The sequence below is a fragment of the Callithrix jacchus genome, chromosome 1, assembly GCF_049354715.1.
Source record: "Callithrix jacchus isolate 240 chromosome 1, calJac240_pri, whole genome shotgun sequence".
In the NCBI taxonomy this organism is placed as follows: domain Eukaryota; kingdom Metazoa; phylum Chordata; class Mammalia; order Primates; family Cebidae; genus Callithrix; species Callithrix jacchus.
Window position 1 is genome coordinate 202,535,140 of NC_133502.1, and position 22,366 is coordinate 202,557,505.

The 22,366-nt window shown below is 43.0% G+C and overlaps 1 protein-coding gene across 3 annotated transcripts in view; it reads left to right on the plus strand.

The window, feature by feature from the left end:
* SLC5A1 (solute carrier family 5 member 1) overlaps positions 1 to 22,366 on the plus strand; it is a 145,306-nt gene that overhangs the window by 88,127 nt on the left and 34,813 nt on the right. For all 3 annotated transcript variants that reach the window (XM_078339114.1, XM_078339113.1, XM_002743701.6), the window contains 5 exons: positions 6,141 to 6,245; positions 7,173 to 7,232; positions 8,374 to 8,478; positions 20,721 to 20,826; positions 21,937 to 22,017. In XM_078339114.1, the coding sequence (XP_078195240.1) occupies positions 6,141 to 6,245; positions 7,173 to 7,232; positions 8,374 to 8,478; positions 20,721 to 20,826; positions 21,937 to 22,017 (457 nt within the window). The remainder of the gene's footprint in view (positions 1 to 6,140; positions 6,246 to 7,172; positions 7,233 to 8,373; positions 8,479 to 20,720; positions 20,827 to 21,936; positions 22,018 to 22,366) is intronic.

Sequence of the window (22,366 nt, forward strand, 5' to 3'; positions counted from 1 at the left end):
TTTTTGTAGAGATAAGGTCTCGCTGTTACCCAGGCTGGTCTTGAACTCTTGGCATCAAGTAGTCTTCCCACTTCAGCCTCCCAAAGTGTTGGTGTTGCAGTCCTGAGACACCACACCAGGCCAGAGTTTAGCATTCCAGTTGTATAGTTAGAGATGGCATTCCTGCTTCCAAAGAACAGTGAAAACAAGTTTAAGGAGGAAACAGTGGCTTTCAATACGCTCTAGGGCAGGCTTCTCGAATTTTGTTAGGAATAAGAATCACCTCAAGAGCTTATTACTCTAATTTCAGTAGGTCCAGGTAGATCATTAAAGACAGTAACAACTGTCTTTGATTCGAGAGACAGATAAAATCCCTGCCAGCTTCTTACTTCTTACTTCTAACATCAATTGTCAGTAGGGGCTGGGAGAGGTGGCTCACCCCTGTAATCCCAGCACTTTTGGAGGCTTAGGCAGGCAGACCACCTGAGGTCAAGGGTTCAAGACCAGCCTGGCTAAGATGATGAAACCCTGTCTCTACTAAAAATACAAAAATTAGCTGGATATGGTGGTGCACACCTGTAGTCCCAGCTACTCAGGAGGATGAGGAAGGAGAATAGCTGGAACCCGGGAGGCAGAGGTTGCAGTGAGCTGAGATCATGCCACTGCACTCCAGCCTGGGCTAAAGAACAAGACTCCATCTCAAAAAAAAAAAAAAAAAAGTCAGTAGGAAGAAATGATTTTGCCTGATGTCTTTGGTTTAGGTAGTTTTCCCTTTAGAGAAGGCACATGGGGAAACATTAAATTTGTGCCAAGCCCAGGAGGGACTGAAGTTAAAAAAAATTAAATGATAGAGTCACTGTCTAATTAAGGCAAATCAAATTGGTCTTTTCAGGAATCTAAATTGTAATGAGAGGAAATCTGTTCTTGCTGAATGTTCCAAATAACAGAGAGGCAGATTCTTTAATAGTGATGGCAATTAGAGGAACTGGCCCAGGTCCTCCGGTACTGCCAAGAACCTGTGGCTGAATGACAGGTTTCAAAGAGGACTAGAAGGTGGATGATGTTAAAACCTTATGGGAAGTCAAGAAGGGCAGCTTGCTTCATTCTGGATGGCTCATGTCTGGAATAGTCTATTTAGGTCTGAGGTCCATCTTGGGGACAGAGATGGGGCTCAGGGCAGCAAAGAGCAACAAGGGTGATGAGAATCAAGTTCATTGTCAATAAGGAACAGATACATGAGAAGAGGAAGGTTAGTCTGGGGAAAATTTAAGCAGGGAGACCACCCCTGTCCTCAGATATCGGAAGGACTAACTTGTGGAAGAGAGATTTGACTTGTTCTGTTTTACTCTAAAGGGTAGAAGTAGGACTGATGGGTAGATTTCAGCTCAGATAAAGGATGATTTTTTTAACAACTAGAGGTGTTCCACCACAGATTCAGCTGTATTGTAAGGTAGCGAGTTCTCTATCACTAGAGATATGCATTAAAAACTGACCATCATTTGGGAAGTGTTGCAGAGGGAACTTAAGCTGTGGCATCCACAGACTCAGTCAACTCTGAAAGATTCAATGATTGTTTAATTTCTTCATACACCTCCCCTCCCACCAACCTTTCAGGATAGGACATCTAGGTAGTAAAATGTGATTATGAATTTTCTAAAGTCAAAAGAAAAAATACCCTTTCTGCTTTTTGTGTTGTGACATTATGTTATTTTCCCAATTCCCATGCTCTCAGAACTGTTGGGTTTGGTCAGACTCAGTTCATCTTGCACAATGGCAGCAAAAGTATCTATATACTTGTAATGGCCTTTTGAGTCCCATCAGTGGGTGAGGAGGGTTTGGAAAAGTTAGTGAGAAGTGAGGTCATGTTGGGGAAATTTTAGATCAAGTCTGAAATCCTGAATTCACAGGAATGTAGGAGAAAATTATAGAGAAGGACATGATGATTCATGGCACCAGGTCACTCCCTGCATGGGGCATGATTCCCAAATGGGAATGAGCATGGGTGAGCAGTGGACGGAGAAAGTGTTTGGGAAATTGGCATAATGAATGCATTGTTGGTGAGTTCCAGCAACAGGAGGGGCAGCGTAAAAACCTGGCAGGGGAGTACAGGCCATAAAGCAATGGTGTCTGTCTTAGTTGGCTCAGGTGGCCATAACAAAATTCCACAGACTGGGTGGCTTAAACAAAAGAAATTAATTTTCTTATAGTTCTAGAAGGTAGAAGTCCAAAATCAAGGTGCCTTCAGGGTTGGCTTCAGGTGAGGCCTCTCTTCCTGGCTTGTAGATGGCTACCTTCTTGCTGTGTCCTCATGTTTCGCTTCTTTACTATGTATGTATAGGGGGAGAGAGAGAGATTTCTGGTGTCTCTCTTATAAGAACACCAATCCTATCAGATTGGGGCCCCATCCTTATGACCTCATTTAACTTTATTATCTCCCTAAAGCCCCTATCTCCAAATACCATCACATTGGGGGTTGGGGCTTTAACATATAAATTTTGCAGAGAGGACACAATTCTGTCTATAACAGTGTCCATTGTAGCTCTTGCTAATTGTCTTTGAGGATGAAGTAATTATCCTCTTGGGAGGAGAAAAGAGGGAAGGGAAACTGATGTCAGCTGTGTCAGTGATGACTGGTTCATAATTTCATTTAACTCCTGCACCAACCCTGCCCGAGAGAGGACAGAGGCTCACAGATGTTCTGATCACCCAAATAGTAAGAGGACAAGAAATCATTCAAACTTGGGTTGTATAGCTCATGCTATCTTACACTTGAGGAAACTTAACCTCAAAACATTACTATATTCCTAAGACTGTGTTTTTAAGTCTGGAGCTGTCAGGAGGACCACTTGACAGGCCCTTTAGGGTGTCCAGGAGAGTCTCTGAATAGGTCAGCGTTATGATCAGAGTTGTGCTTTGGGGAGGTATCTGGCCATGTGGGTGGGTGGGGAGGTGATTGATGGGAGGGAGAGAATAGAGATCCTTTAGCAGCCCGTTACATGGTCCTGTTGAGAGATAGTGACAGGCAGCACAAGGGACATCTAGAAAGAGCTAGGTGCCCATGATGTTGTGAGGGCAGAGTCAAAGTTTTGGTAAATGATTAAGTGTAGGTCATGGGGTAAACAGAGGGAGTCTAGAATGAGGCCAAGGTGGTCCCCCTAGTAGAAATCAATAGAACCTGAGCTCAGGACATTCTGGTACCCTGAGTTCTCCTGGCCTCATTCCATTCTCTTCTCAGATAGTGAGGAGGGACCTCAGGACAGCCTGACACTGCTTAAAGTACAATGTTCCTCTTTGGGAGAGATATTGGAGAGGATTTCTTGAACTTATGACTCATCTAATGCAGTTAATCATTTCTGATAATTATGTACTTAATAGTGCAGCATTAGGCTTAATTATTTATCAAGTAAGAGGTGGTAAATGAAAAGATAATGGGTCAGGGCAGGTAGGACACTTGCAGAAGGAAACTTTTGATTAAAAGTGAACTGTTTGGCTGGGCATGGTGGCTCACACCTATAATCCCAGCATTTTGGGAGGCTGAGGCAGATGGATTGCTTGAGCCCAGGAGTTCAAGACTAGCCTGGGCAACATGGTGAACCCCCATCTCTACAAAAAATACAAAAATTAGTCAGGTGTGGTGGTGCACACCTGTAGTCCCAGCTACTTGGGAGGCTGAGGCTGGAGGATCACTTGACCTTGGGAGGTAGAGGTTGCAGTGAGCCGAGTTGTGCCAATGCACTCCACCCTGAGTTTCAGAAGAAAAAAGGGGACTGTTATCCCCATCAAGCTTTGAGCAGAAGGTGGTAGATATCTCTAAACAACCTGCCTTCCCCTTGCTTCCCGGTCTTAATGAATGGCGCCCACCTAGTTACTCAAGTACCAAATCTAGGAGTTACCTTTGATTATTCTGTCCCATATTTCTTACAGCTAACCTATCAACAGAGCCTGTCAACTTTGTTTCTAAAACATACTCCCAATCTCTATACTTGCCTTGGTCTCAACTCCTGTCACCCTAGTCCAGGTCACTGTCTTCTCTCACCTAAGCCAGAGATAGCCTCTATTTTCTCCCTTGTTCCACTCTACACACAACTTAGAGCAATTTAAAAAAGCAAATTAGGTCCTGTCCCTCTTCTGCTTAGAATCCTCCAGTGGCATCCCATCACCCTTAGAATAAAACTCACTTTTTTTTTTGAGTCAGGGTCTCACTCTGTCACTTTTGCTGGAGCGCAGTGGCACAGTCATAGCTCATTGAAGCCTGCAAGTCGTGGACTCAATTGATTCTCCCTCCTCAGCCTCCTGAGTAGCTAGTCCTACAAGCATGCACTACCATGCCCAGCTGAGTTTTTAAATTTTTTTGTAGCGGCAGGGTCTCACTATTGCTGCCCAGGCTGGTCTCCAACTCCTGGTCTCAAGCGATCCTCTGCTTCAGCCTCCTAAACTACTGGGATTAGAAGCATGAGCCACTGCACTCAGCGTAAATGACTCTGTTTAAAAATATTAAGATCACAAATCATTATTATATATCAACCTTATTTTTGCTTCTCAGCCATGCATACCTTTCTCACTTGCGGAGTGTTGGGGGGAAGGGGCGTCTTTGCTTAGTTGGAATGCTTTTTCTGTGGTCTCCAAATGATTAACTTTTTTTTGTCATTCAGATCTCAGCTTAAAGATCTGAATTATAATAATAATTCTTTAATATTAGAGAAAGTACACAAAGTGATGTTCTCAGACTCTTCAATCTAATCCCCTCTATTGTCATAGCACTTACCACTCTCTGATCATTGTTTTCATTATTTATTTATTTATGCTTACTGTGTCCAAATATAATCTTCTTGAGAGTAGGGATTTTGTCTGTGTATTTCACAGCTGTTATTAGTGCTTGACATGTGTAGTAGTTGCTAAGTTAATATTTGTTGAGCAAATGAATGAATGTACCTGCACCAACCACTGTCTCCTCATTGTCATTCTGAGAACTTCTTCTGGCTAGGCCTTCAGAAATCTCTCTCTCCCCAACTTAATATTTGGCACTAAGCTGCTTCTACTGGGTATAGGGGCTGGTATAGTTAGAACGGTTTCTTGGCATCCTCTGTCTTTTGGGAAATAAGCATTTTGTTCCAGGTTTGGACCATCTTTGGAACATTAGTTAAATAACTACAAGCCTCTCCCCCTCTGCTTAGCAAGAATGGGAATAATTTCACTTGTTTGATTCTTATCAAATGCTGCTGTACCTTCTCCTCTTGGACATAGAAGGACTTTAGAACTTTCTGGAGTTCTTTTTGACTCAAATGCTATGGAGTTGCTGACACAGTATTATGATTGGTCAGTACAAGATCCCTCTCTTGTTTTAACTGGTATTTTCTTTTTTTGTCTCCAACTCGCAACCCCATTCTTCTTTCCCCTTCCAGTCTTCCACTCTTGGGTATTTGGTATATGTGCTTCCAATCTGTCTTCTAATCTGTGTATTTAGACATGTGTGCATCCTTGAAAAATGCAGTGTTTTGTGCATGTGTCTGTGTGGTCCCTAGAACCTTTGAAAAAATATCAATACTATATGATTTAGAGAATTATTATTATTTATATCATCTCTTATTACTTGGGAGTCCATGGAATCACATAATTTAATAGCTAGGAATCACTTGCAAATCATCAGCTCCACGCCCCTCCTTATTTGACCAGGTGACTAAGGTCCAGAGGCTTCCTTTGAAATGATTTCTTTCAAGAAAATTGTCAGTGTTTACTGAGAGCCTGTATGTGGCAAGAGCTTAAACCACCAGGCATGCTGGAGGATATGGAGATGAAGAGCTCTTGCCCCTAGGCACACAACCTTGAAGGAGATTTTTAGGGGGGCCCAGTGGCTGTGTGACTTCTTATATCTTCTTCAGGATTAGACATGGGGCTCACAAAAGACTCACAGATAATCTAGTTTTGGAATACATCCCACTGCTCCTTCCTCAATCCTCTCCTTTTCTTCTTTACCAGTTTCCAAGTTTCCACATTTGACTTCTGAACCTGCTGTCCCTGATGACTCCAGCACAGTTGCTCCCAGCCCACCTCTGCTCTTTCTTGTCCTTCTCTTGGCTGACATGTCTCTTCTCTCTTTGGCCCACCCTGAGTGTCCTGGTGGAACACAGAGCCCTCACCTTACTTTCTCTTTGTATTTCCAGATTGGAGCCTCCCTCTTCGCTAGTAACATTGGAAGTGGCCACTTTGTGGGGCTGGCTGGGACAGGAGCAGCTTCAGGCATTGCTATTGGAGGCTTTGAATGGAACGTGAGTAATGCTGCAGTCATGGTGCACTGGGGTTAGAAGGAGCCTTAGCAGTCATCCATTTCAGTCTATGCTCAGAGGAGCTGAAAGTATTAGGGAACTGTTCAGGGTCACCCCAGGGTACAGACAGAGGAGGGACATGGCTTCAGGAGCCTCAGGGTCCTGCTCCCCTTCTACCAGAGTAGCATGGGAAAACCACTGATATGACAGCAATGGTATTTTTTCTGTTTTCCTGTCATGTTAAAAAGCCAAGGTCCTTCTAGCCATATTTGAGGTTTGAAAATGCTTACTGCTGGATTTCCATCATCATCATCATCATCATCATCATTATTATTATTCTTATTTTATTTTTAGAGACAGGGTCTTGCAGCATTGCCCAGGCTGGAGTGCAGTGGTGCAATCATAGCCTGCTGAAGCCTCAAACTCCTGGGCTCAAGTGATGCTCCCACTTCACTTTCCCAAGTAGCTGGGACTACAGGCATGTGCCACCATGCCTAGCTAATTTTTAAATTTTTTGTAGAAGCAGGGCCTCACTATGTTGTCCAGGCTGGTCTTGAACTCCTGACCTCTACTAAGAATAGTAGTAGTAATAATAAATGTAATTATTTATTATTACTATTATTATTATTAAAGCTCTCTAAATGGTATTTTATTCTGCGTAAACCAGGGAAGAGGTAAAGGAGAACCCAGTGCTCTAGCTAGGGCCTAGGGCTATGATGCTGATGAACAGCCTCCTGGGCTCCCCTCTGCTGTTTCCTAGCTGCTATTTCCATGGGTCAGTCAGGCAGCAAAGGCTTCCTCCCATCTCTAATGGCTCCTTAGGGGAGAACTTGCTGGGTAATTTTTCTGCAGCAGCTGAGGGGCCCTTCAAGTGGCAGGGATGGGCTAAGTTTCCTCCTAGTTTTAGTCCACCTTTTATTTTTATTTCAGGCCCTGGTTTTGGTGGTTGTGCTGGGCTGGCTGTTTGTCCCCATCTATATTAAGGCTGGGGTAAGTATCTGCTCTGTTATTTCATTTCCTACTGGGAAATGTATCTGTGAGCTTGGTCTTCCTAGAGGGCAGAGGAGACATTATGGAATAAATGGCAGAAAAATCTGTGGATTGGCTTTCACTCCCAGGCTATAAAATTCCCCATTGTCTGCAGTGGCATTAAACAGATCAATGGGGCCTGGGTCTGATGATTCTTTCCAGTCCAGGCTTATGACTGTATCCTCTAGGGCAGGGGTTCTCAACCACTAGGCTGTGGATTGGTAGCAGTCTCGTCCGTGGCCTGTTAGGAACAGGGCCTCACAGCAGGAGGTGAGCAATGGAGCAAGAGAGCATTACTGCCTGGGGTCTGCCTCCTGTCAGGTAAAAGGTGGCTTTAGATTCTCATGGGAGTGAGAACCCTATGTAAACTGCACATGCAAGGGATTTAGGTTACATGCTCCTTATGATAATATAATGATAAATATAATGTGCTTGAATCATCCCCAAACCATCCCCTTATCCCAATTTTTCATAGAGAAATTGTCTTCCACAAAATTGGTCAGTCCCTGGTGCCAAAAAGATTGGGGACCACTGCTTTAAATCATCTCTAGATTACTTATAATACCTAATACAACTGTAGTTATATATAACTCCAGTATGTATGGAATATATATATGTATATATTCCATAATATTTTTATATATTATGTGTGTGTGTGTGTGTGTATATATATATATATATAAAACGTCTGGCAATATAGTGAGACCCTGCTTCTTAAAAAAAAAGATTTTTAAGTGTTTTCACCACAAAAAGTATATATGTGTATGTGTTTGTGTGTGTGTGTGTGTGTGTGTGTGTGTGTGTGTGTGTATACTCCTCCAGAGCAAGGGTCTGGCTCCTTAGCAATGCCTAGTCACAGGTTTATTGGGATGGGATAACACCTAGCTACTCCTACAGTGGTAGGGCATATAGGATTAAAATGAGCAAATGGCTAGAGGTCAGGGACCATCTGGCCACTTCCCAGACTTCTCTGGCCAACGAAGGTTATGAATCCTTGACCACACTTCTGTGGCTCTGACACCAGGATGGACTACACTGTTCTGTCTGCTCTGGACCCTCTGGTCACTGTGGCTGTCAGTGACCTCCCTCGCATCCCATGCAGGTGGTGACGATGCCAGAGTACCTGCGGAAGCGGTTTGGAGGCCAGCGGATCCAGGTCTACCTTTCTGTTCTGTCCCTGCTGCTCTACATTTTTACCAAGATCTCGGTGAGTCCACTGCCTTGGGGGCTGGGCACTGGCTGTCTCAGAAGCTGCCACTCTCATCCCTCATCACATGCTGTCCACCAAGAGGCGGCTCTATAAGTTTCTATTAACTTGGCCCCTTAAGCCTTTTTGTGCCTTGGGGTGAAGTCCTATTTCATACATCAAGGAGCCAATAGAGTTCAATGGAAATTTGTTCACTGTGGTGTAGGTTGAAAACAAACAAGTTAAAAAAACACACAGGGAAAGCAGTTCTTAATAGCAGGTTAAAAGGGAGTTAGGGATAGAACTCTATATGATCCATCAATCTCACTACTGGGTATATATCCAAAGGAATTAAAATTAACATATCGAAGAGGTATCTGCACTCCCATGTTCATTGCAGTACTATTCACAATAGCCAAGATATGGATCAACATAAGTGCCCATTAACAGATGAATGAATAAAGAATATGTGGTATATATACACAATGGAACACCATTTGGCCTTAAAAAAGAAGGAAATGGTGTCATTTGTTGTAAACATGCTGTCCATGTTCACAACATGGATGAACCTGGAGGACATTATTTAAGTGAAATAAGCCAGGCTCAGAAAGACATACACAGTGTGATTTTACTTCTTTGTGGAATCTAAAAAAGTTGATCTTAGAAGCAAACAGAATAGTGGTTACCAGGGTCTAGGGGTATGGGGTAGAGAGTTGGAGTTGGGGAGATGTTGGTCAAAGGATACAAAATTTCAGTTAGGAGAAATAAATTCAAGAAATCTATTGTATAACATGATAACTACAGCTTATAACAATGTGTTTTGAAAACTGCTGAGAAAGATTTTAGCTAGCGTGGTAGTGTGTGCCTGTAGTCCTGGCTACTCAAGAGGCTGAGATGGGAGCCCCAGGAGTTTGAGGCTACCCTGGGCAATGTAGTGAGACCCTGACTCTTAAAAAAATAAGATTTTAAAGTGTTTTCACTACAAAAAAGGTATTTGTTTGAGGTAATGTATATGTTAATTAGCTCAACTGAGCCATTCCATAATGTATACATATTTTAAAATATCATGTAGTACATGATAAATATATACAATTTTTATTTGTCAATTTAAAAAAGGGGATAGTTAGGGATATCTAAGAGTTGGCCCCAACCTTAGAGGCAGACATGGGCCTTTGTGCCCTGCCAGGGTAAAATCTGATTCTGTGTGACATTTCTGATGCATTTAAACACAAGTTGCCAGTGCCAACTCTGGAAGGCACTGCTGAGACTCTCCCTTCTTTTATGGACAGAGAAATAAAAACCCTGGAGTTGGAATGAACTTTTCCTGAATCAGAAGTAGAACCCAGGTCTCTGATTCTCAGTTCACTGTCCTTTTCCCTGCATAAGGCTCCTGCTTTTTTCTTGGAATCAGCTCTCTGGACCTTTCATTGCTAACCCCCTGGGGGATTTTTACTCTCTCTGAACCTAACCACTGAGGCTGCCTCTATACCATTTAGCCTGCTGTCCTTGTCAACCTGGAGCTGTAAACCCTCTTTGCAGAGCTGAGGTTTTTCAAGGATTGGCGGGCCACTGGGGTACCTTTTAAAGCTGGACAAACATTCTCCTTCTCCTCCTCCTTCCTGTCCTCCTCATTCTCCTTCTCCTTTTCCTCCTCCTTCCCATCCTCCTCATTCTCGTTCTCCTTCCCCTGTCCCTTCTCCTCCTCCCGTCTCCCCTTCCTCCCTTCTCTTCCTCCCTCCCCATCCTTCTTTCTTCCTTCTTCTTCCTTTTCTTTGAGTTAGGGTCTTCTGTATTACCCAGATTACCAGACTGGAGAGCATGGCATAATCATAGCTTAGTGCCACCTATACCTCCTAGCTTCAAGCAATCCTTCCACCTCAGCCTCTTTAGTAACTGGGGCTACAGGTGTGTGCCACCATGCCCAGCTAATTAAAAAATTCTTTTGTAGAGACAGGGCCTCACTATGTTGCCCAGGCTGGTCTCGAACTCCTGAACTCAAGCAATGCTTCTGCCTCAGCCACCTAAAGTGTTGGGATCATAGGCATGAGCCACTGCACCCAGCCTGTGTTCCTTCTTTACTTCACTTTTCTTCCTTGAAAGTGTTCAAGTCAATTCCTCTTGATTGTAAAACAAAACAAAGCAATAACAAAGACAAAACAAAACAAAACAAAACACAAAACAACCAGGAAACCACTAACATTCTGAGATATCTCCCTGATGGCCCAAAAGATGGTGGGATGAGAAAAGTTTGCTTGTAGGTTTTACTATGCATTTTTTTGTTCCCAAGGTGACTGTCAGTCTCATAAAGGTCAAAGCAATGGTATAAAAAGAAAAAGAAAGGAAATGTGAATGATAAGGAATAAAAGAAAGACAATAGGACTTTGGTAAGAAAACTACCTTGGAGAATAATTGGAGTAGCTGGGCTCCTAGTCTGTTCCCCTGCCCACTAGCAGGTGACCTGGGTCAAATGGCATAGCTCTTTAGAACTTAGCTCCTTTATGAGTAAGATGGGGGATAATAATTCCTGCCTTGCCTAGATCATGGGGTGTTGGTGAGCTTTATTTGAAAACATAAAGTGTTCTTGAAATGTAAGAGATAATGGTAATGAAGCTGAGTGTAGTGGCTCATGCCTGTAATCCTAGCACTTTGGAAGGCTGAGGATTTCTTGAGGCCAGGAGTTTAAGATCAGCCTGGGCAACATCGTGAGACCCTGTATCTACAAAAAAAAAAAAAAAAAAAAAAAAAAAAAAAATTAGCCAGTCATGGTGGTGCGCACCTGTTGTTGCAGTTACTCAGGAGGCTGAGGTGGGAGGATCACTTGATCCCAGGAAATCAAGGTTGTGAGCTATGATTGCACCACTGCACTCCAGCCTGTGTGACATAGTGAGATCCTATTGCCAAATAAATAAATAAATAAAGATATAATGAAAATGAACATGGTTAATTGAGAGCCTTTAGCACTTTCTGCAAGAAGCTCTCTGGGTTGCAGTAGGGCGGAGAGAGAGGTGGTGTTTTCTGAGATCATATAGGGAATAGCTTCAGCTTTTCCCCTTAGCCAACAGTTGCAAAGTGCTCATTGCTCTTTCAAAAGGGCTGTCTCATTGCCTATGGTCAGTTTTTCTTCCTCTTCTTGTTCTCCCCTAACCAGCACCAAGGGCAAGATTGGCCCGATCTCAGTGTCTTGCAAAAGATCTGCCCTTGGCTGAGGTCTGAGTTGGGTTGGATCTGAATTGAGCCATCTATTCTAGCTAGGTAAGGTTCTGAAAATACAGTTGCTAGTGTTTCTGTTTTCCTGATTACTTAAAGTTGAAGCAACAGCAACATTAAATAACATTTATAATTTTTTTTAAATGAAAAATTTCAAACATACATAAGCAAAGATAGAATAGGATAACAAGCACTCATGGACCTAACACTAATCACTTAGTTTTAACAATTATCAACATTTTGCCAGTTTTGGTTTATCTATCCTCTTTCAATTTTTTTCCCAGCAGTATTTTATTTTATTTTTTTCTTTCCAGCTTTTAGGATCAGGAGTACATGTACAGGTTTGTTATATGGTTAAATTGCATGTCACAGGAGTTTGGTCTACAGATGATTTTGTCACCCAGGTAATAAGCATAGTACCCAAAAGGTAGTTTTTTGTTCCTCACCCTTCTCCCATCCTCCACCCTCAATAGGCCCCAGTGTCTATTGTTCCCTTCTTTGTGTCCATGGGTACTCAGTGTTTAGATCTCACTTATAAGTGAGAACATGCGGTATTTGGTTTTCTATTCCTGCATTAATTTGGTTAGGATGATGACCTCCAGCTCCATCCATGTTGCTGCAAAGGATGTGATCTCATTCTTTTTTATGGCTGCATATTATTTCATGGTGCCTACATGCCACAGTTTCTTTATTCAGTGTACTGTTGATTTCATGTCTTAGCTACTGTGAATAGTGCTCAGCAGCATTTTAAATCAAATTTCAAATACCATGTGATTTCACTGTAAATTCTTTAGAATGTTTAAAAAAACATAACCATTGTGCTATTATCATATGTGACAAAATCTAGAGTAACTTCTTAATTTAGGTCATTTAATACCTGGCCCATATCAAGATTTTCCTAATAATCTCAAAAATGTTTTCTTACAGTTAGTTTGAATCAGGATCTGAACAAAGTCTAGATCACATTGCATTTGGTTCTTTCTTTAAAGGAAATATGCATGTATAGGTCTTCAGTCTACTACAGTTATTTTTCCTTTTTATGTTATTACCTTCCTGTCCTAGCCTACGTGAACAAATATATATATTTTTAATTGGGTTATATGTCTATTTGTTGTTCAGTTGTAAACGTTCTTTATATATTCTGGATGCTAGACCCTTATATGATATCTGACTTGCAAATATTTTTTTTCCCATCCTGTAGGTTGTTTTTTTACTTTCTTGATAATGTCCTCTGATGCACAAAGGTTTTAAATCTTGGTGAAGTTCAGTTATCTATTTTATTTCTTGTTGCTTATGCTTTTGGTGTGATTTCTAAGGATCCATTGCCAAATCCAAGGTTATGACAATGTACCCCCTTGTCTTCTCTGTTTTATAGTTTTAGTGCTTATATTTAAGGCTTTGATCCACTGGGAGTTAATTTTTGTGTATGGTGTGAAGTACGGGTCTAACTTCATTCTTTCACATGTGGATATCCAGTTCTTCCAGCAGTAATTTTTGAAGAAATAATTGTTTTCCCACGAATGGTCTTGCACATAAGTTTTTACTCACCTTGGTGAAAACATGCTCTCACTGATAGTGCTGTTAAGGTTTTGTCTTGAAGTTGGACCAACACCTAGGAATATTGCTGCCGCCTTGTGCAGCTTCCTGACTCACACTGCTTCTGCCCTTGACCTATTCCTTTGTGGTTTCTTCTGTCCACTAATGTCATGATTCAGCCTCCTTTACTTCCTCCTCCTCTCGTTCAGGGTTAGTTTTTAGTTGTAAGACGAAAAGCCTGGGATTTCCCATTTTATTTGATTAGAGACCAGTGTGCAGAGTCTGGACTGGGAAATGCTGGGAGGGATAGAGAAATTAGCCTTTGGCTTCCTGAGGGAGGGCAGTGCATCTCAGAAGAGAAAAGGGAATGTGAGCAGGAGGGTGAGGAGGTCATACTGCAACGAGTAAGAGGAGGTAGCTTTCTACTGTGCACATAGAGAAGGGTTCTGGGCCTCCTCTTCTCCCAGGCAAGTGTTCTCCAAGTCCACAGTTCAAGCAGGTGAAAGTCTGTGGACTGCAGTTGCCATGGTGAGAGCACTCTTTGTCCTCGGAACTGGGGCAGGGGTGGCAGGGGTGATCATATAAATAAATTAGGTGCCCAACCTCTCTCTCTGCCTTCTCTATCACCTCACCTATTTTTCAAGTTACTGATTAAACCTCCTTGGATTTGGGAGCCCCCAAGGAGCTGAGGGACAGCCTCTTTCAGATCAGATCTGGATGAAGCCCATCCCCCAGGAGCTTGCTTTTTCTAAATTTTGCTTTTGAATTGTATCTGCTGTGGGCTGCTCCCTCTCTGTGTGATTTTTGGGATTCCTCACCCTCCTGCTCACATTCCCTTTTCTCTTCTTAGATAGATGCACTGCCCTCCCTCAGGAAGCTGAAGTCTGATTTCTCCAGCCTTCCCAGCATTTCCCAGTCCAGGCTCTACACACTGGACTCTAAACAAATAAGACTGAAAAGCCCAGGCTTTTCATCTTATAATTAAAAACTAGCCCTGAAAGAGTGAAGAAGAAAGTGAAGGAAGCTGAATCATGACAGTGGACACCATGACCAACATTATACTTACTCCATCCATTGCCCAAGACCAGGGATCTCTTGACAAACACATAAGAAGTTTGATAGCTGCCCTCCATTTAGTGCCAGTCTCTTCATTTGGTCTCCAATAGGGGTTTTAGTAACACCCTCTCCAGTTCTCAGAAGAGTGCAGCATGGATAAGGATTTCTATAATTTGTTTGTTTATTGAGATAGGGTATTGCTCTGTTGCACAGGCTGGAGTGCAGTGGCATGATCATGGGTCAATGCAACCTTAAACTCTTGGGCTCAAGGGGTCATCCTACCTCAGCCCATGCCCAGCTATTTTTTACTTTTTTTTTTTTTTAAGAGATGGGGGTCTCACTATTGTTACCAAGGCTGGTTTTGAACTCACCTCAAGTGATCCTCTTGCCTTACCACCCAAAGTGCTGGGATTACAGGTGTAAGACAAGACATCTGGCTGGGATTTTTATTTTTCATTTTACGGGAGAGAAAACTGAGTCTCAGAGAAGTCAGGTAATTTCCCCCAAATTACACAGCTAGTATGAGGCAAAGCCAAGAGTGGGGCCAGAGTCTCTTCAGTGCCAAAGTCTGTTCTCACAGTTCTGCATTGTGCTTGGATGGGATGAAGACATAGCATGAGGGATAGGTTAGATCATCTGATCTTATATCCTGTGCTTTCATTTTAACGCTGGGAAACTGAGGTCCAGAGAGAGGAAGGGACTTTGAGGGGTTAAACAGGAGCAGAACTGGGATGAGAAGCAGATTTCCTGACACTGAATCTAAACCTTTTGACATTATATGACCCCTGCCTTCTGAGTCTTTCCTTCTTCCAGTACAGAGTAGGTTAGAATTCAAGACCCTGGGAAAAATGAAGAGAGGCAGTTAAATGAATTTCACAATATAATTAAGTTGCCATGAGTGGAATTTGAGACGAGTGCAAGGAGAGAACATCAGCTGCACACTGGGTGTATGAAGGATATGAAGGAGGAACATCTGAGCAGAGGGTAGGGTAGGGAAGGATGCAGACAGGCAAGGCTTTGTCTTTATGAAATTGGCTGGTTTTAGGTTCATCGTGGGTCACAGAGCATGAAGTTTTAGAAAGAATTATACCGATATAAAACTGTACCTGCTAGAAGCTCACATCAAGGCACAGGGGAATGCTGGGTTCATGGACAAAAGAAAATAACTGTTCATAAACAAAATATGGTGATAAGGCATTTATATTGCATGCAAACCAAGATTCATCAATTGTATGTGTGTGTGGGAGGGCATGGATGGTCTGTGATGGGTGAGAAGAGAGGAGGGATGGTGTGAGATTCCTGTCCAGAGAGTGAACCACCAGGGACCTGCCAGGAAGGCTTGGGGAGAATGTAGGGATCCAGTGGAGGTGTAATTGATGGGGGAGAGGAGAAAATACAGGGCATTGCAGGTACAGGGTACAGATGTGGCCCAGGCCATTGGGCAGCTGTGATGTGGAGCCTTGGCTACAGCTACCATCTTTTAGTCTCATACTTTTGGGCTCCAAGACTCAGAACTGATTGTCCTTCCATGAGCTCCTGAATTTTATTGGCTCCCTAGAGCGCCTACCCTATCATGCTCTGAGGAGCATTCCGTTCTGCAAAATTTCCTGGCATTGTACGTCTTACACAATGTGCACAATTCCTGGAGATAAAGCCTCAGATTTTATGACTTACATGTGATGACTGAATGTTCATTTACCCGTTTGTGTTTCCTGGGCTGTTATCACAGATCACACGTATAATAAATGTTCACAGCAATTCTGCTGTCCATTTTGGATCCTGGGTGAATAGAAGAGCTTTTGCTTTTACTTAAGATTTGAATGCTTTTCACTTTCACAAGTGGAAAGAGAAATTTGAGTAATAGGGCTTCTCCCTACGAAAACTCAAGGCTAGGCAGGATTTATCGAGTGCTCTGATACATCTTGGTTAAGACCAGAATGGGCAGCAAACACACACATATAAAATCACAGAATCTCAAAACAGGAGAGCCAAGGCAAAGCGACATGCCCAAAACTCCCAGTCAGAGACGCAGTTACTTGCAGATGTTTTCCAACTGGGGTCTGTATTTTTATTCCCCACAAGTCCCATGCACATTGTTCAGCCCAATTTTCAAGGTGATAGGAAAAACACCCCTGGGCTAAATCCAAGACACCATGTGTTTTTGTAAGTAAGTTTTACTGGAGCACAGCCAAACTCATTGTTTATCTGTGGCTACTTTTATGCTTTAAAGGCAGAGTGACACAGAGACAGTCAATGCAAAGCATAAAACATTTACTCCTGGGCCCTTTACAGAAAAAGTTTGCCAATCCCTGACCTAGAAGACCATAATTTTTAATTTCACTTCAAGTTGGTTTTGTTTAGTAACATTACAGAGATTTTCTTCTTTCCCTTCTGCCTCCCTTTCCCTCTCTCTCCCTCCCTTTCTCCCTTTTCCTCTCCCTCCCTCCTTCCCTCCTTCCTTCCTTCTCTCCTTCCCTCCTTCTTTCCTTTCCTCCTTTCTCTCTCTCCCTCTGTTCCCTTCCCTTTATTTTCTTCCTTCCCTCCCTTCCTCCCTCCCACTTCCTTCTCTCGTTTCCTTTCCCTTCCTTTCTTTTTCTTCCTTCCCTCCCTGCTTTCTTCCTTTCTCTCTCTCTCTTCCTTTGCTTTTTCTTCTTTTCCTCCCTTCCATCCCTCCCTGACTCCTTCCCCCTGACTCTCTTTTAAGAGCTAACAGTAGTTTAGGGAAAGAGCAATCTGGGATGAGCTGTGAAACAAATGGTCTCATAGGATTATAGGACAGTTCTTTTATACCAAGTTGGTGCTGTAAATCCCTATACAGTCCCCTATTTTTATAAGTGAAAAATTTAATGAAACACTTAAAAAATATAGAAAATGCAGAAAGAACAAGCAAACACTCTTATATCTACCACTCAGATTTTATAGATGTTAATAATTTATTATTTGTAGAAAAGCAATAAAACATTGCAGATATAGCTGAAGATCTATTTACACCCTTTCTTGGTCCCATTCTCCTTCTTCCTAAAAGGTAAATGCTATCTTGAACTTGGTATGAATTCTTCTAGTCTATGTTTTGATATTTTTACTACATATGTATGGGTACCCATATATCCATAAAGAATATATTGTGTTTTAAAATTTCTGCTCCCTGCACTTTTGAAACTGTAGGAAAATGTAACATTGGCATTTAAAAATCTTGGGGTGGGAGATGCACCCATAACCTCCATTACAAATATTTTCATATTTTGGCCTTGCTTAAATTGTGTGTATTCTTTCACAAAGTTGCAATTAGAATATGCACACCATTTTGTTGTCTTCTCCCCACCCCTACCATCAAATGTAGACATTGTTCCAGTTTCCATTTTCATAATTATTATTTTTAGGGGCTGTAGAACATAACTGTTGACATATAATTTTTAGAAAGCCATTTAAAAATCCTCTGGGGGACAAAAGTGACAGTGGTCACTTTTGGGCTACTTTTACTTTTCAGTGTATAACTTCAATGGTTTAAAAAAAAATTTTTTTTTTTTTTGAGACAGAGTCTTGCTCTGTCACCCCGGCTGGAGTGCAGTGGCATGATCTTGGCTCACTGCAACCTCTGCCTCCTGGGTTCAAGCAATTCTCTTGCCTTGGCCTCCAAATTAGCTGGGACTACAGGCATGGGCCACCACACCTGGCTAATTTTTGTATTTTTCGTGGAGATGGAGTTTCACCATGTTGGCCAGGCTGGTCTCAAACTCCTGAACTCATGTGTTCCACCTGCCTCAGCCTCCCAAAGTGCTGGAATTATAGGCATGAGCCACTGTGCCCAGCCTATGTTGTTTATTTTTAACCCCCAACACATACATTATTTTATTTGAGATCTTATTTTAAAAGTAAATTCTACACATTTTTTTTGTGTTTTTTTTTTTTTTTTTAAAAAAAAACCCTTGCTCTCTGTAGAAAATATTCCAGAAAGGAGGTCCCTTACTTTTCGGTGTTTTGAGGATCAAAATAATGCATGCACTTGAAAGTCTTTGGTAAATTGTAAAAGTCTCTGAACATGAAGAAAAAAAAGCAAAACAACCCTAGTGGGTTCATTTGGCAGCTAGGAATAACTAAAGACTAATGTCAGAGCACCCAGACTAGAGTCGGTTTGCTCAGCTGGAGTCACCTATGTGAGGTTAGATAAGGTATTCCCAGGCTGGCCTTTGGCATGCCCAGGGAAGAATTCATCTCTGAAGTTAGAAGGACACATATGAGGAAGAATTTGTCCTAGGTTTCTTCAGTTCACCAGGGAGGTTTCTTCAGAATTCTTTATCTGTACTGTTAGAAGAAAATAGAATACCATAAAAACAAGATTTCTATTGGTCCAGTACTTTTCAGAGGTCTTTATAGAGGTCATTTATAGCATTATCTTAGAACTTATGTGTTACTTATTTGTGACTAATGACAGCAAGGCACATATTAATGAGGGGATCATCGTCTACTATGGCGTGTTGTCATAAAGCATTAAAAATTAACTACTCTGGAAAATAAATGAACCAAGGGCATTTTAAAGGCAGTATCACCTTTGTAATCGTTTCCTAGCTTATTTATATTTATTAGCTAATCCACCAAATTAAAGTGTGTGCATTTAACAGAATTTTACTGCAATCAGTGAATGGGGCCCCTTGAATTTAGATAACTTTATGTGACTGTATAGAGGCATGAGAGGAGAGGGACCAGCATTATAAATATACATTATGATTTCAAGTGGCCCAGTATGCAGAGACAGGAAGAAGTGGCCATTTCACCTTTGGTAAGACTTCTGTGCAGCAGGGGGCCCTTCTTCCTCTTGGGACACTGCAGAGGGCAATGCAGAATGGAAGTGGTCCAGAAGCCAGGAGGAGAATGCTTTCCTCACTGCAGGCCTTTCCCACTTCCAACCACTGAGAATCATGAACCTCTGGAGCCAGGACTTCCTGCATAAAGATGAGGACACTGAGAATTAGAGAGGGGAGATGTTTTGCCCAAAGGCTTGCAGGCCTAGAATGGTGGCACTGGACCTAAAATGCTGGTTCTTCTGACTGCCAACCCCAGGGAGAGAGGAGTTTATTTCTAACTCACTGGTCTCTCTTCCCACCTCCTGGCTCTACCTCCCCTCCTTCACCAGGAAAGATGGTGACGCTGGGTCCCCTGGGCAAGAGAATCTTCAGAGGAGGTCTGGGCAGAGGGGAACTAAGGCATCTGGTCCTCAAAAGGCCTGTCTTGGGGGAGGGGGTTGACTCACTCACCCTCTGGGGCTCATGTGTTAGCTTAGAAGCATGGAGTCGGTATTAGATGTGCTCTCTGCTGACTAACGGAGGAAGGGAATAAGAGATTCTCATAGGAGGGGCAGGCAAGTGTGGTGGAGAATCTTAAACACTGGAGGGCCCTCAGGATCAGCAGTGAGGTGGGGACTGGGAAATGGGACTGGAGAGGAGATGCAAGATGTAAGAGGAGATGTGAGAAATAAGAGTCCAACCCTGCTGGCCCATTCCCAAAGCGCTGCCTGGGAGCTGTTTGCATGCTGTGAAATGTTAGGGTTTGTGCAGTGAAACAGCTCCTGCGTTCATTCCATCTAAGGGAAGTCCAGTTTCTCCCACACCTGGAGATTTGAAAACAAAAGACTCACCATGATCATCCCTTAATACTACCCTCCCTGATACTGTTTTGGAGATAACATGAACCTGTATTTGGGGTGACCCTATTGCTCTCTGCTGGTTTATATGAACAACTGCACCATCCAGCCAGGTAGAAGGTTCATTAGGAGAGAGCCAAAAGTGACAGGGAGGAGGAGAAAGGGTGAAGGTGGAAGAATTGCATGAAGAATTCAGGAGTGAAGAGGGAGCAGTTTTCTCAAAAATTACATGAAGTAACCTAAATAAAACCAGCAAGTACCAGCCTGCTATGTAAAAGATGCTTGGTGATGTTCTGGTTGTGTTTGAGTCAAGATGAACTGCATCTGGGTCGGGGAGATAAAAGTATGATCTTGCTAAGTTTCTCTCCACTCCTGGGTGGGGGTGGGTTTCCCACTCATGGACTCTCCAGCACTCAGACTTGCTTTTGGGAATGAGTTCCGATAAACCTGTGTACACTGAGGTGCAAAAAATGGACAATAGCTCAGAGCAACAGTCTACAGTTAACTTGCAAGGAACCTCTAAGTGTTATGGCAAAAAGGGTTCCATAGTTCAATGAGTTTGTGAGGCATCACATACCACCTTCCCCTGCTGCGGACGACCATACATGACGTATATTAAAGGCTCAGAAAAGTTCTGTGGCAAAGAAACTTCCTTAACTCTGTTTAGTATTTTACAGACCTTTTTGACCATGGAATTATTTTTCTCATGGAATACCTATTATCATCTTGAATAAAGCTTGCTTGGAAAATCAAGAATAGAGAGACCATAGACCCCGTAAGCAGCTGACCTTTGTCCCTCCTAACTCCGCCTCTCCTCTCCTTCCAGGCAGACATCTTCTCGGGGGCCATATTCATCAATCTGGCCTTAGGCCTGAATCTGTATTTGGCCATCTTTCTCTTATTGGCAATCACTGCCCTTTACACAATTACAGGTGAGTCCATTTAAATAAACTAGCACATCAAACCCAGCTTGGGATTAGACACTAGTTAAGGATAAATCCAAGAAGGAGAGGTGGTTTCTCCTCTTGAGGAGGAAAGATATACTCAGATAACAGTTTGGGAGTGCGGTATTTGCTTAGTCCCCACTCACAGACCCTATAAGTTATATGAGTGGTTTTGGAAAGCTGAGGTGTTGGCTGGGTTAGTCAGGGCAGCTTCTCACAGGAGTACATGCAGAGCTGTACGCTGTGAGTTGTGGAGATGATGTAACTAAGGTGGGAGAATCAGGGCAGTAGCAGGTGCAGAAATAAGTGAGCACAGGGGAGTAGAGGCAGGGTGGGCATTCAGATGCTCTTGGCTGGAGGAGGTTAGTCATTGAAGGATCATGGAGTTTGTGGGGACCATACGCCTTGATAGTTCAAATGAGGTCACAGTATAGGGGCTTTGAAAGCTAGACAGAGGCCTTGGATTTGATGTGTCAGGGACTGGGAGCCCCTGTAGAGAGGGAGAAAGGAAGCGACTTACACACAGAGGTTTTAGAGGAAGACTCAAGTGGCAACCCAAGAAATTGGTTCGTGAATAGAAATTGGGGCTCCTTAGAAGAGGGGTCACTCTGCCTCCTTGTTGGAAGTGGGAGGGATCAGCTTTAGAACTTGCTGCTTGATTGGAACCCCACAGCTTTGGGGATTGAGAAAAAGGTGGACATAGAAGTGGCCCTTTGAAATGTGCCAATTTGGTGATGTCCCACCATCTCCACAGCCAGCTCTTTGCTCCTCCCTGCCTCCTGTGTGGAAGATGCTTCCTTTTACCACAGAGAAGCCATCTCCTTTAAGCCATCTTCTGGCTCAAAGGGTCATGCCAGACTCTACCCTCAAGTAGGGAGAAACATTCTCCACTTCTATGACAGGTGGAGCTGTGGGAACATGCTCAGTAGCAGAATACTGTAACAGGACAAGGGAGGGAAGGAAGGAAAGGCAGGTGGATGACTGTGGGGGTGTTCTCAGAAGGCCAGCAGGAAGTAGAGAGCAGAGAGTGGGGAAAGAAGCAGGTAGACAGGTCGCCCTCTACACAAGGTCAGGTGTGTTTTCTTCTTGCCTGCTTAGGGGGACTGGCAGCGGTGATTTACACGGACACCTTGCAGACGGTGATCATGCTGGTGGGATCTTTAATCCTGACTGGGTTTGGTAAGTAGGGCCTGGGCAGGCTGAGGAAGTGGGAGCAGAAATAGAGGGCCTCAGAAAGAGAAAGGCAAGTCCCACTCTCTCTCAGTGAGCTGAGGCGTGCTCTGCCCTTCCAAAGGGAGAGTCCAGCCTAGGTGGGCTATCATTGTGGAGATGTGAGAAATAAGAGTCCAACCCTTATTGGGTCAGCTTCCTCATCCCTGGAAGACTGAGGTTGGGGCTGGTCCTGGATTTTCTGCTTCTCTCTTTTACCAGTCTGGGCTAGGTGGTTGTGCTGTGAGCCATATTATCATATGGTGTCTGTCTGCAGAGAAACTGCACAAAAAAGGATAAGGCTAAATATCCATCAAAC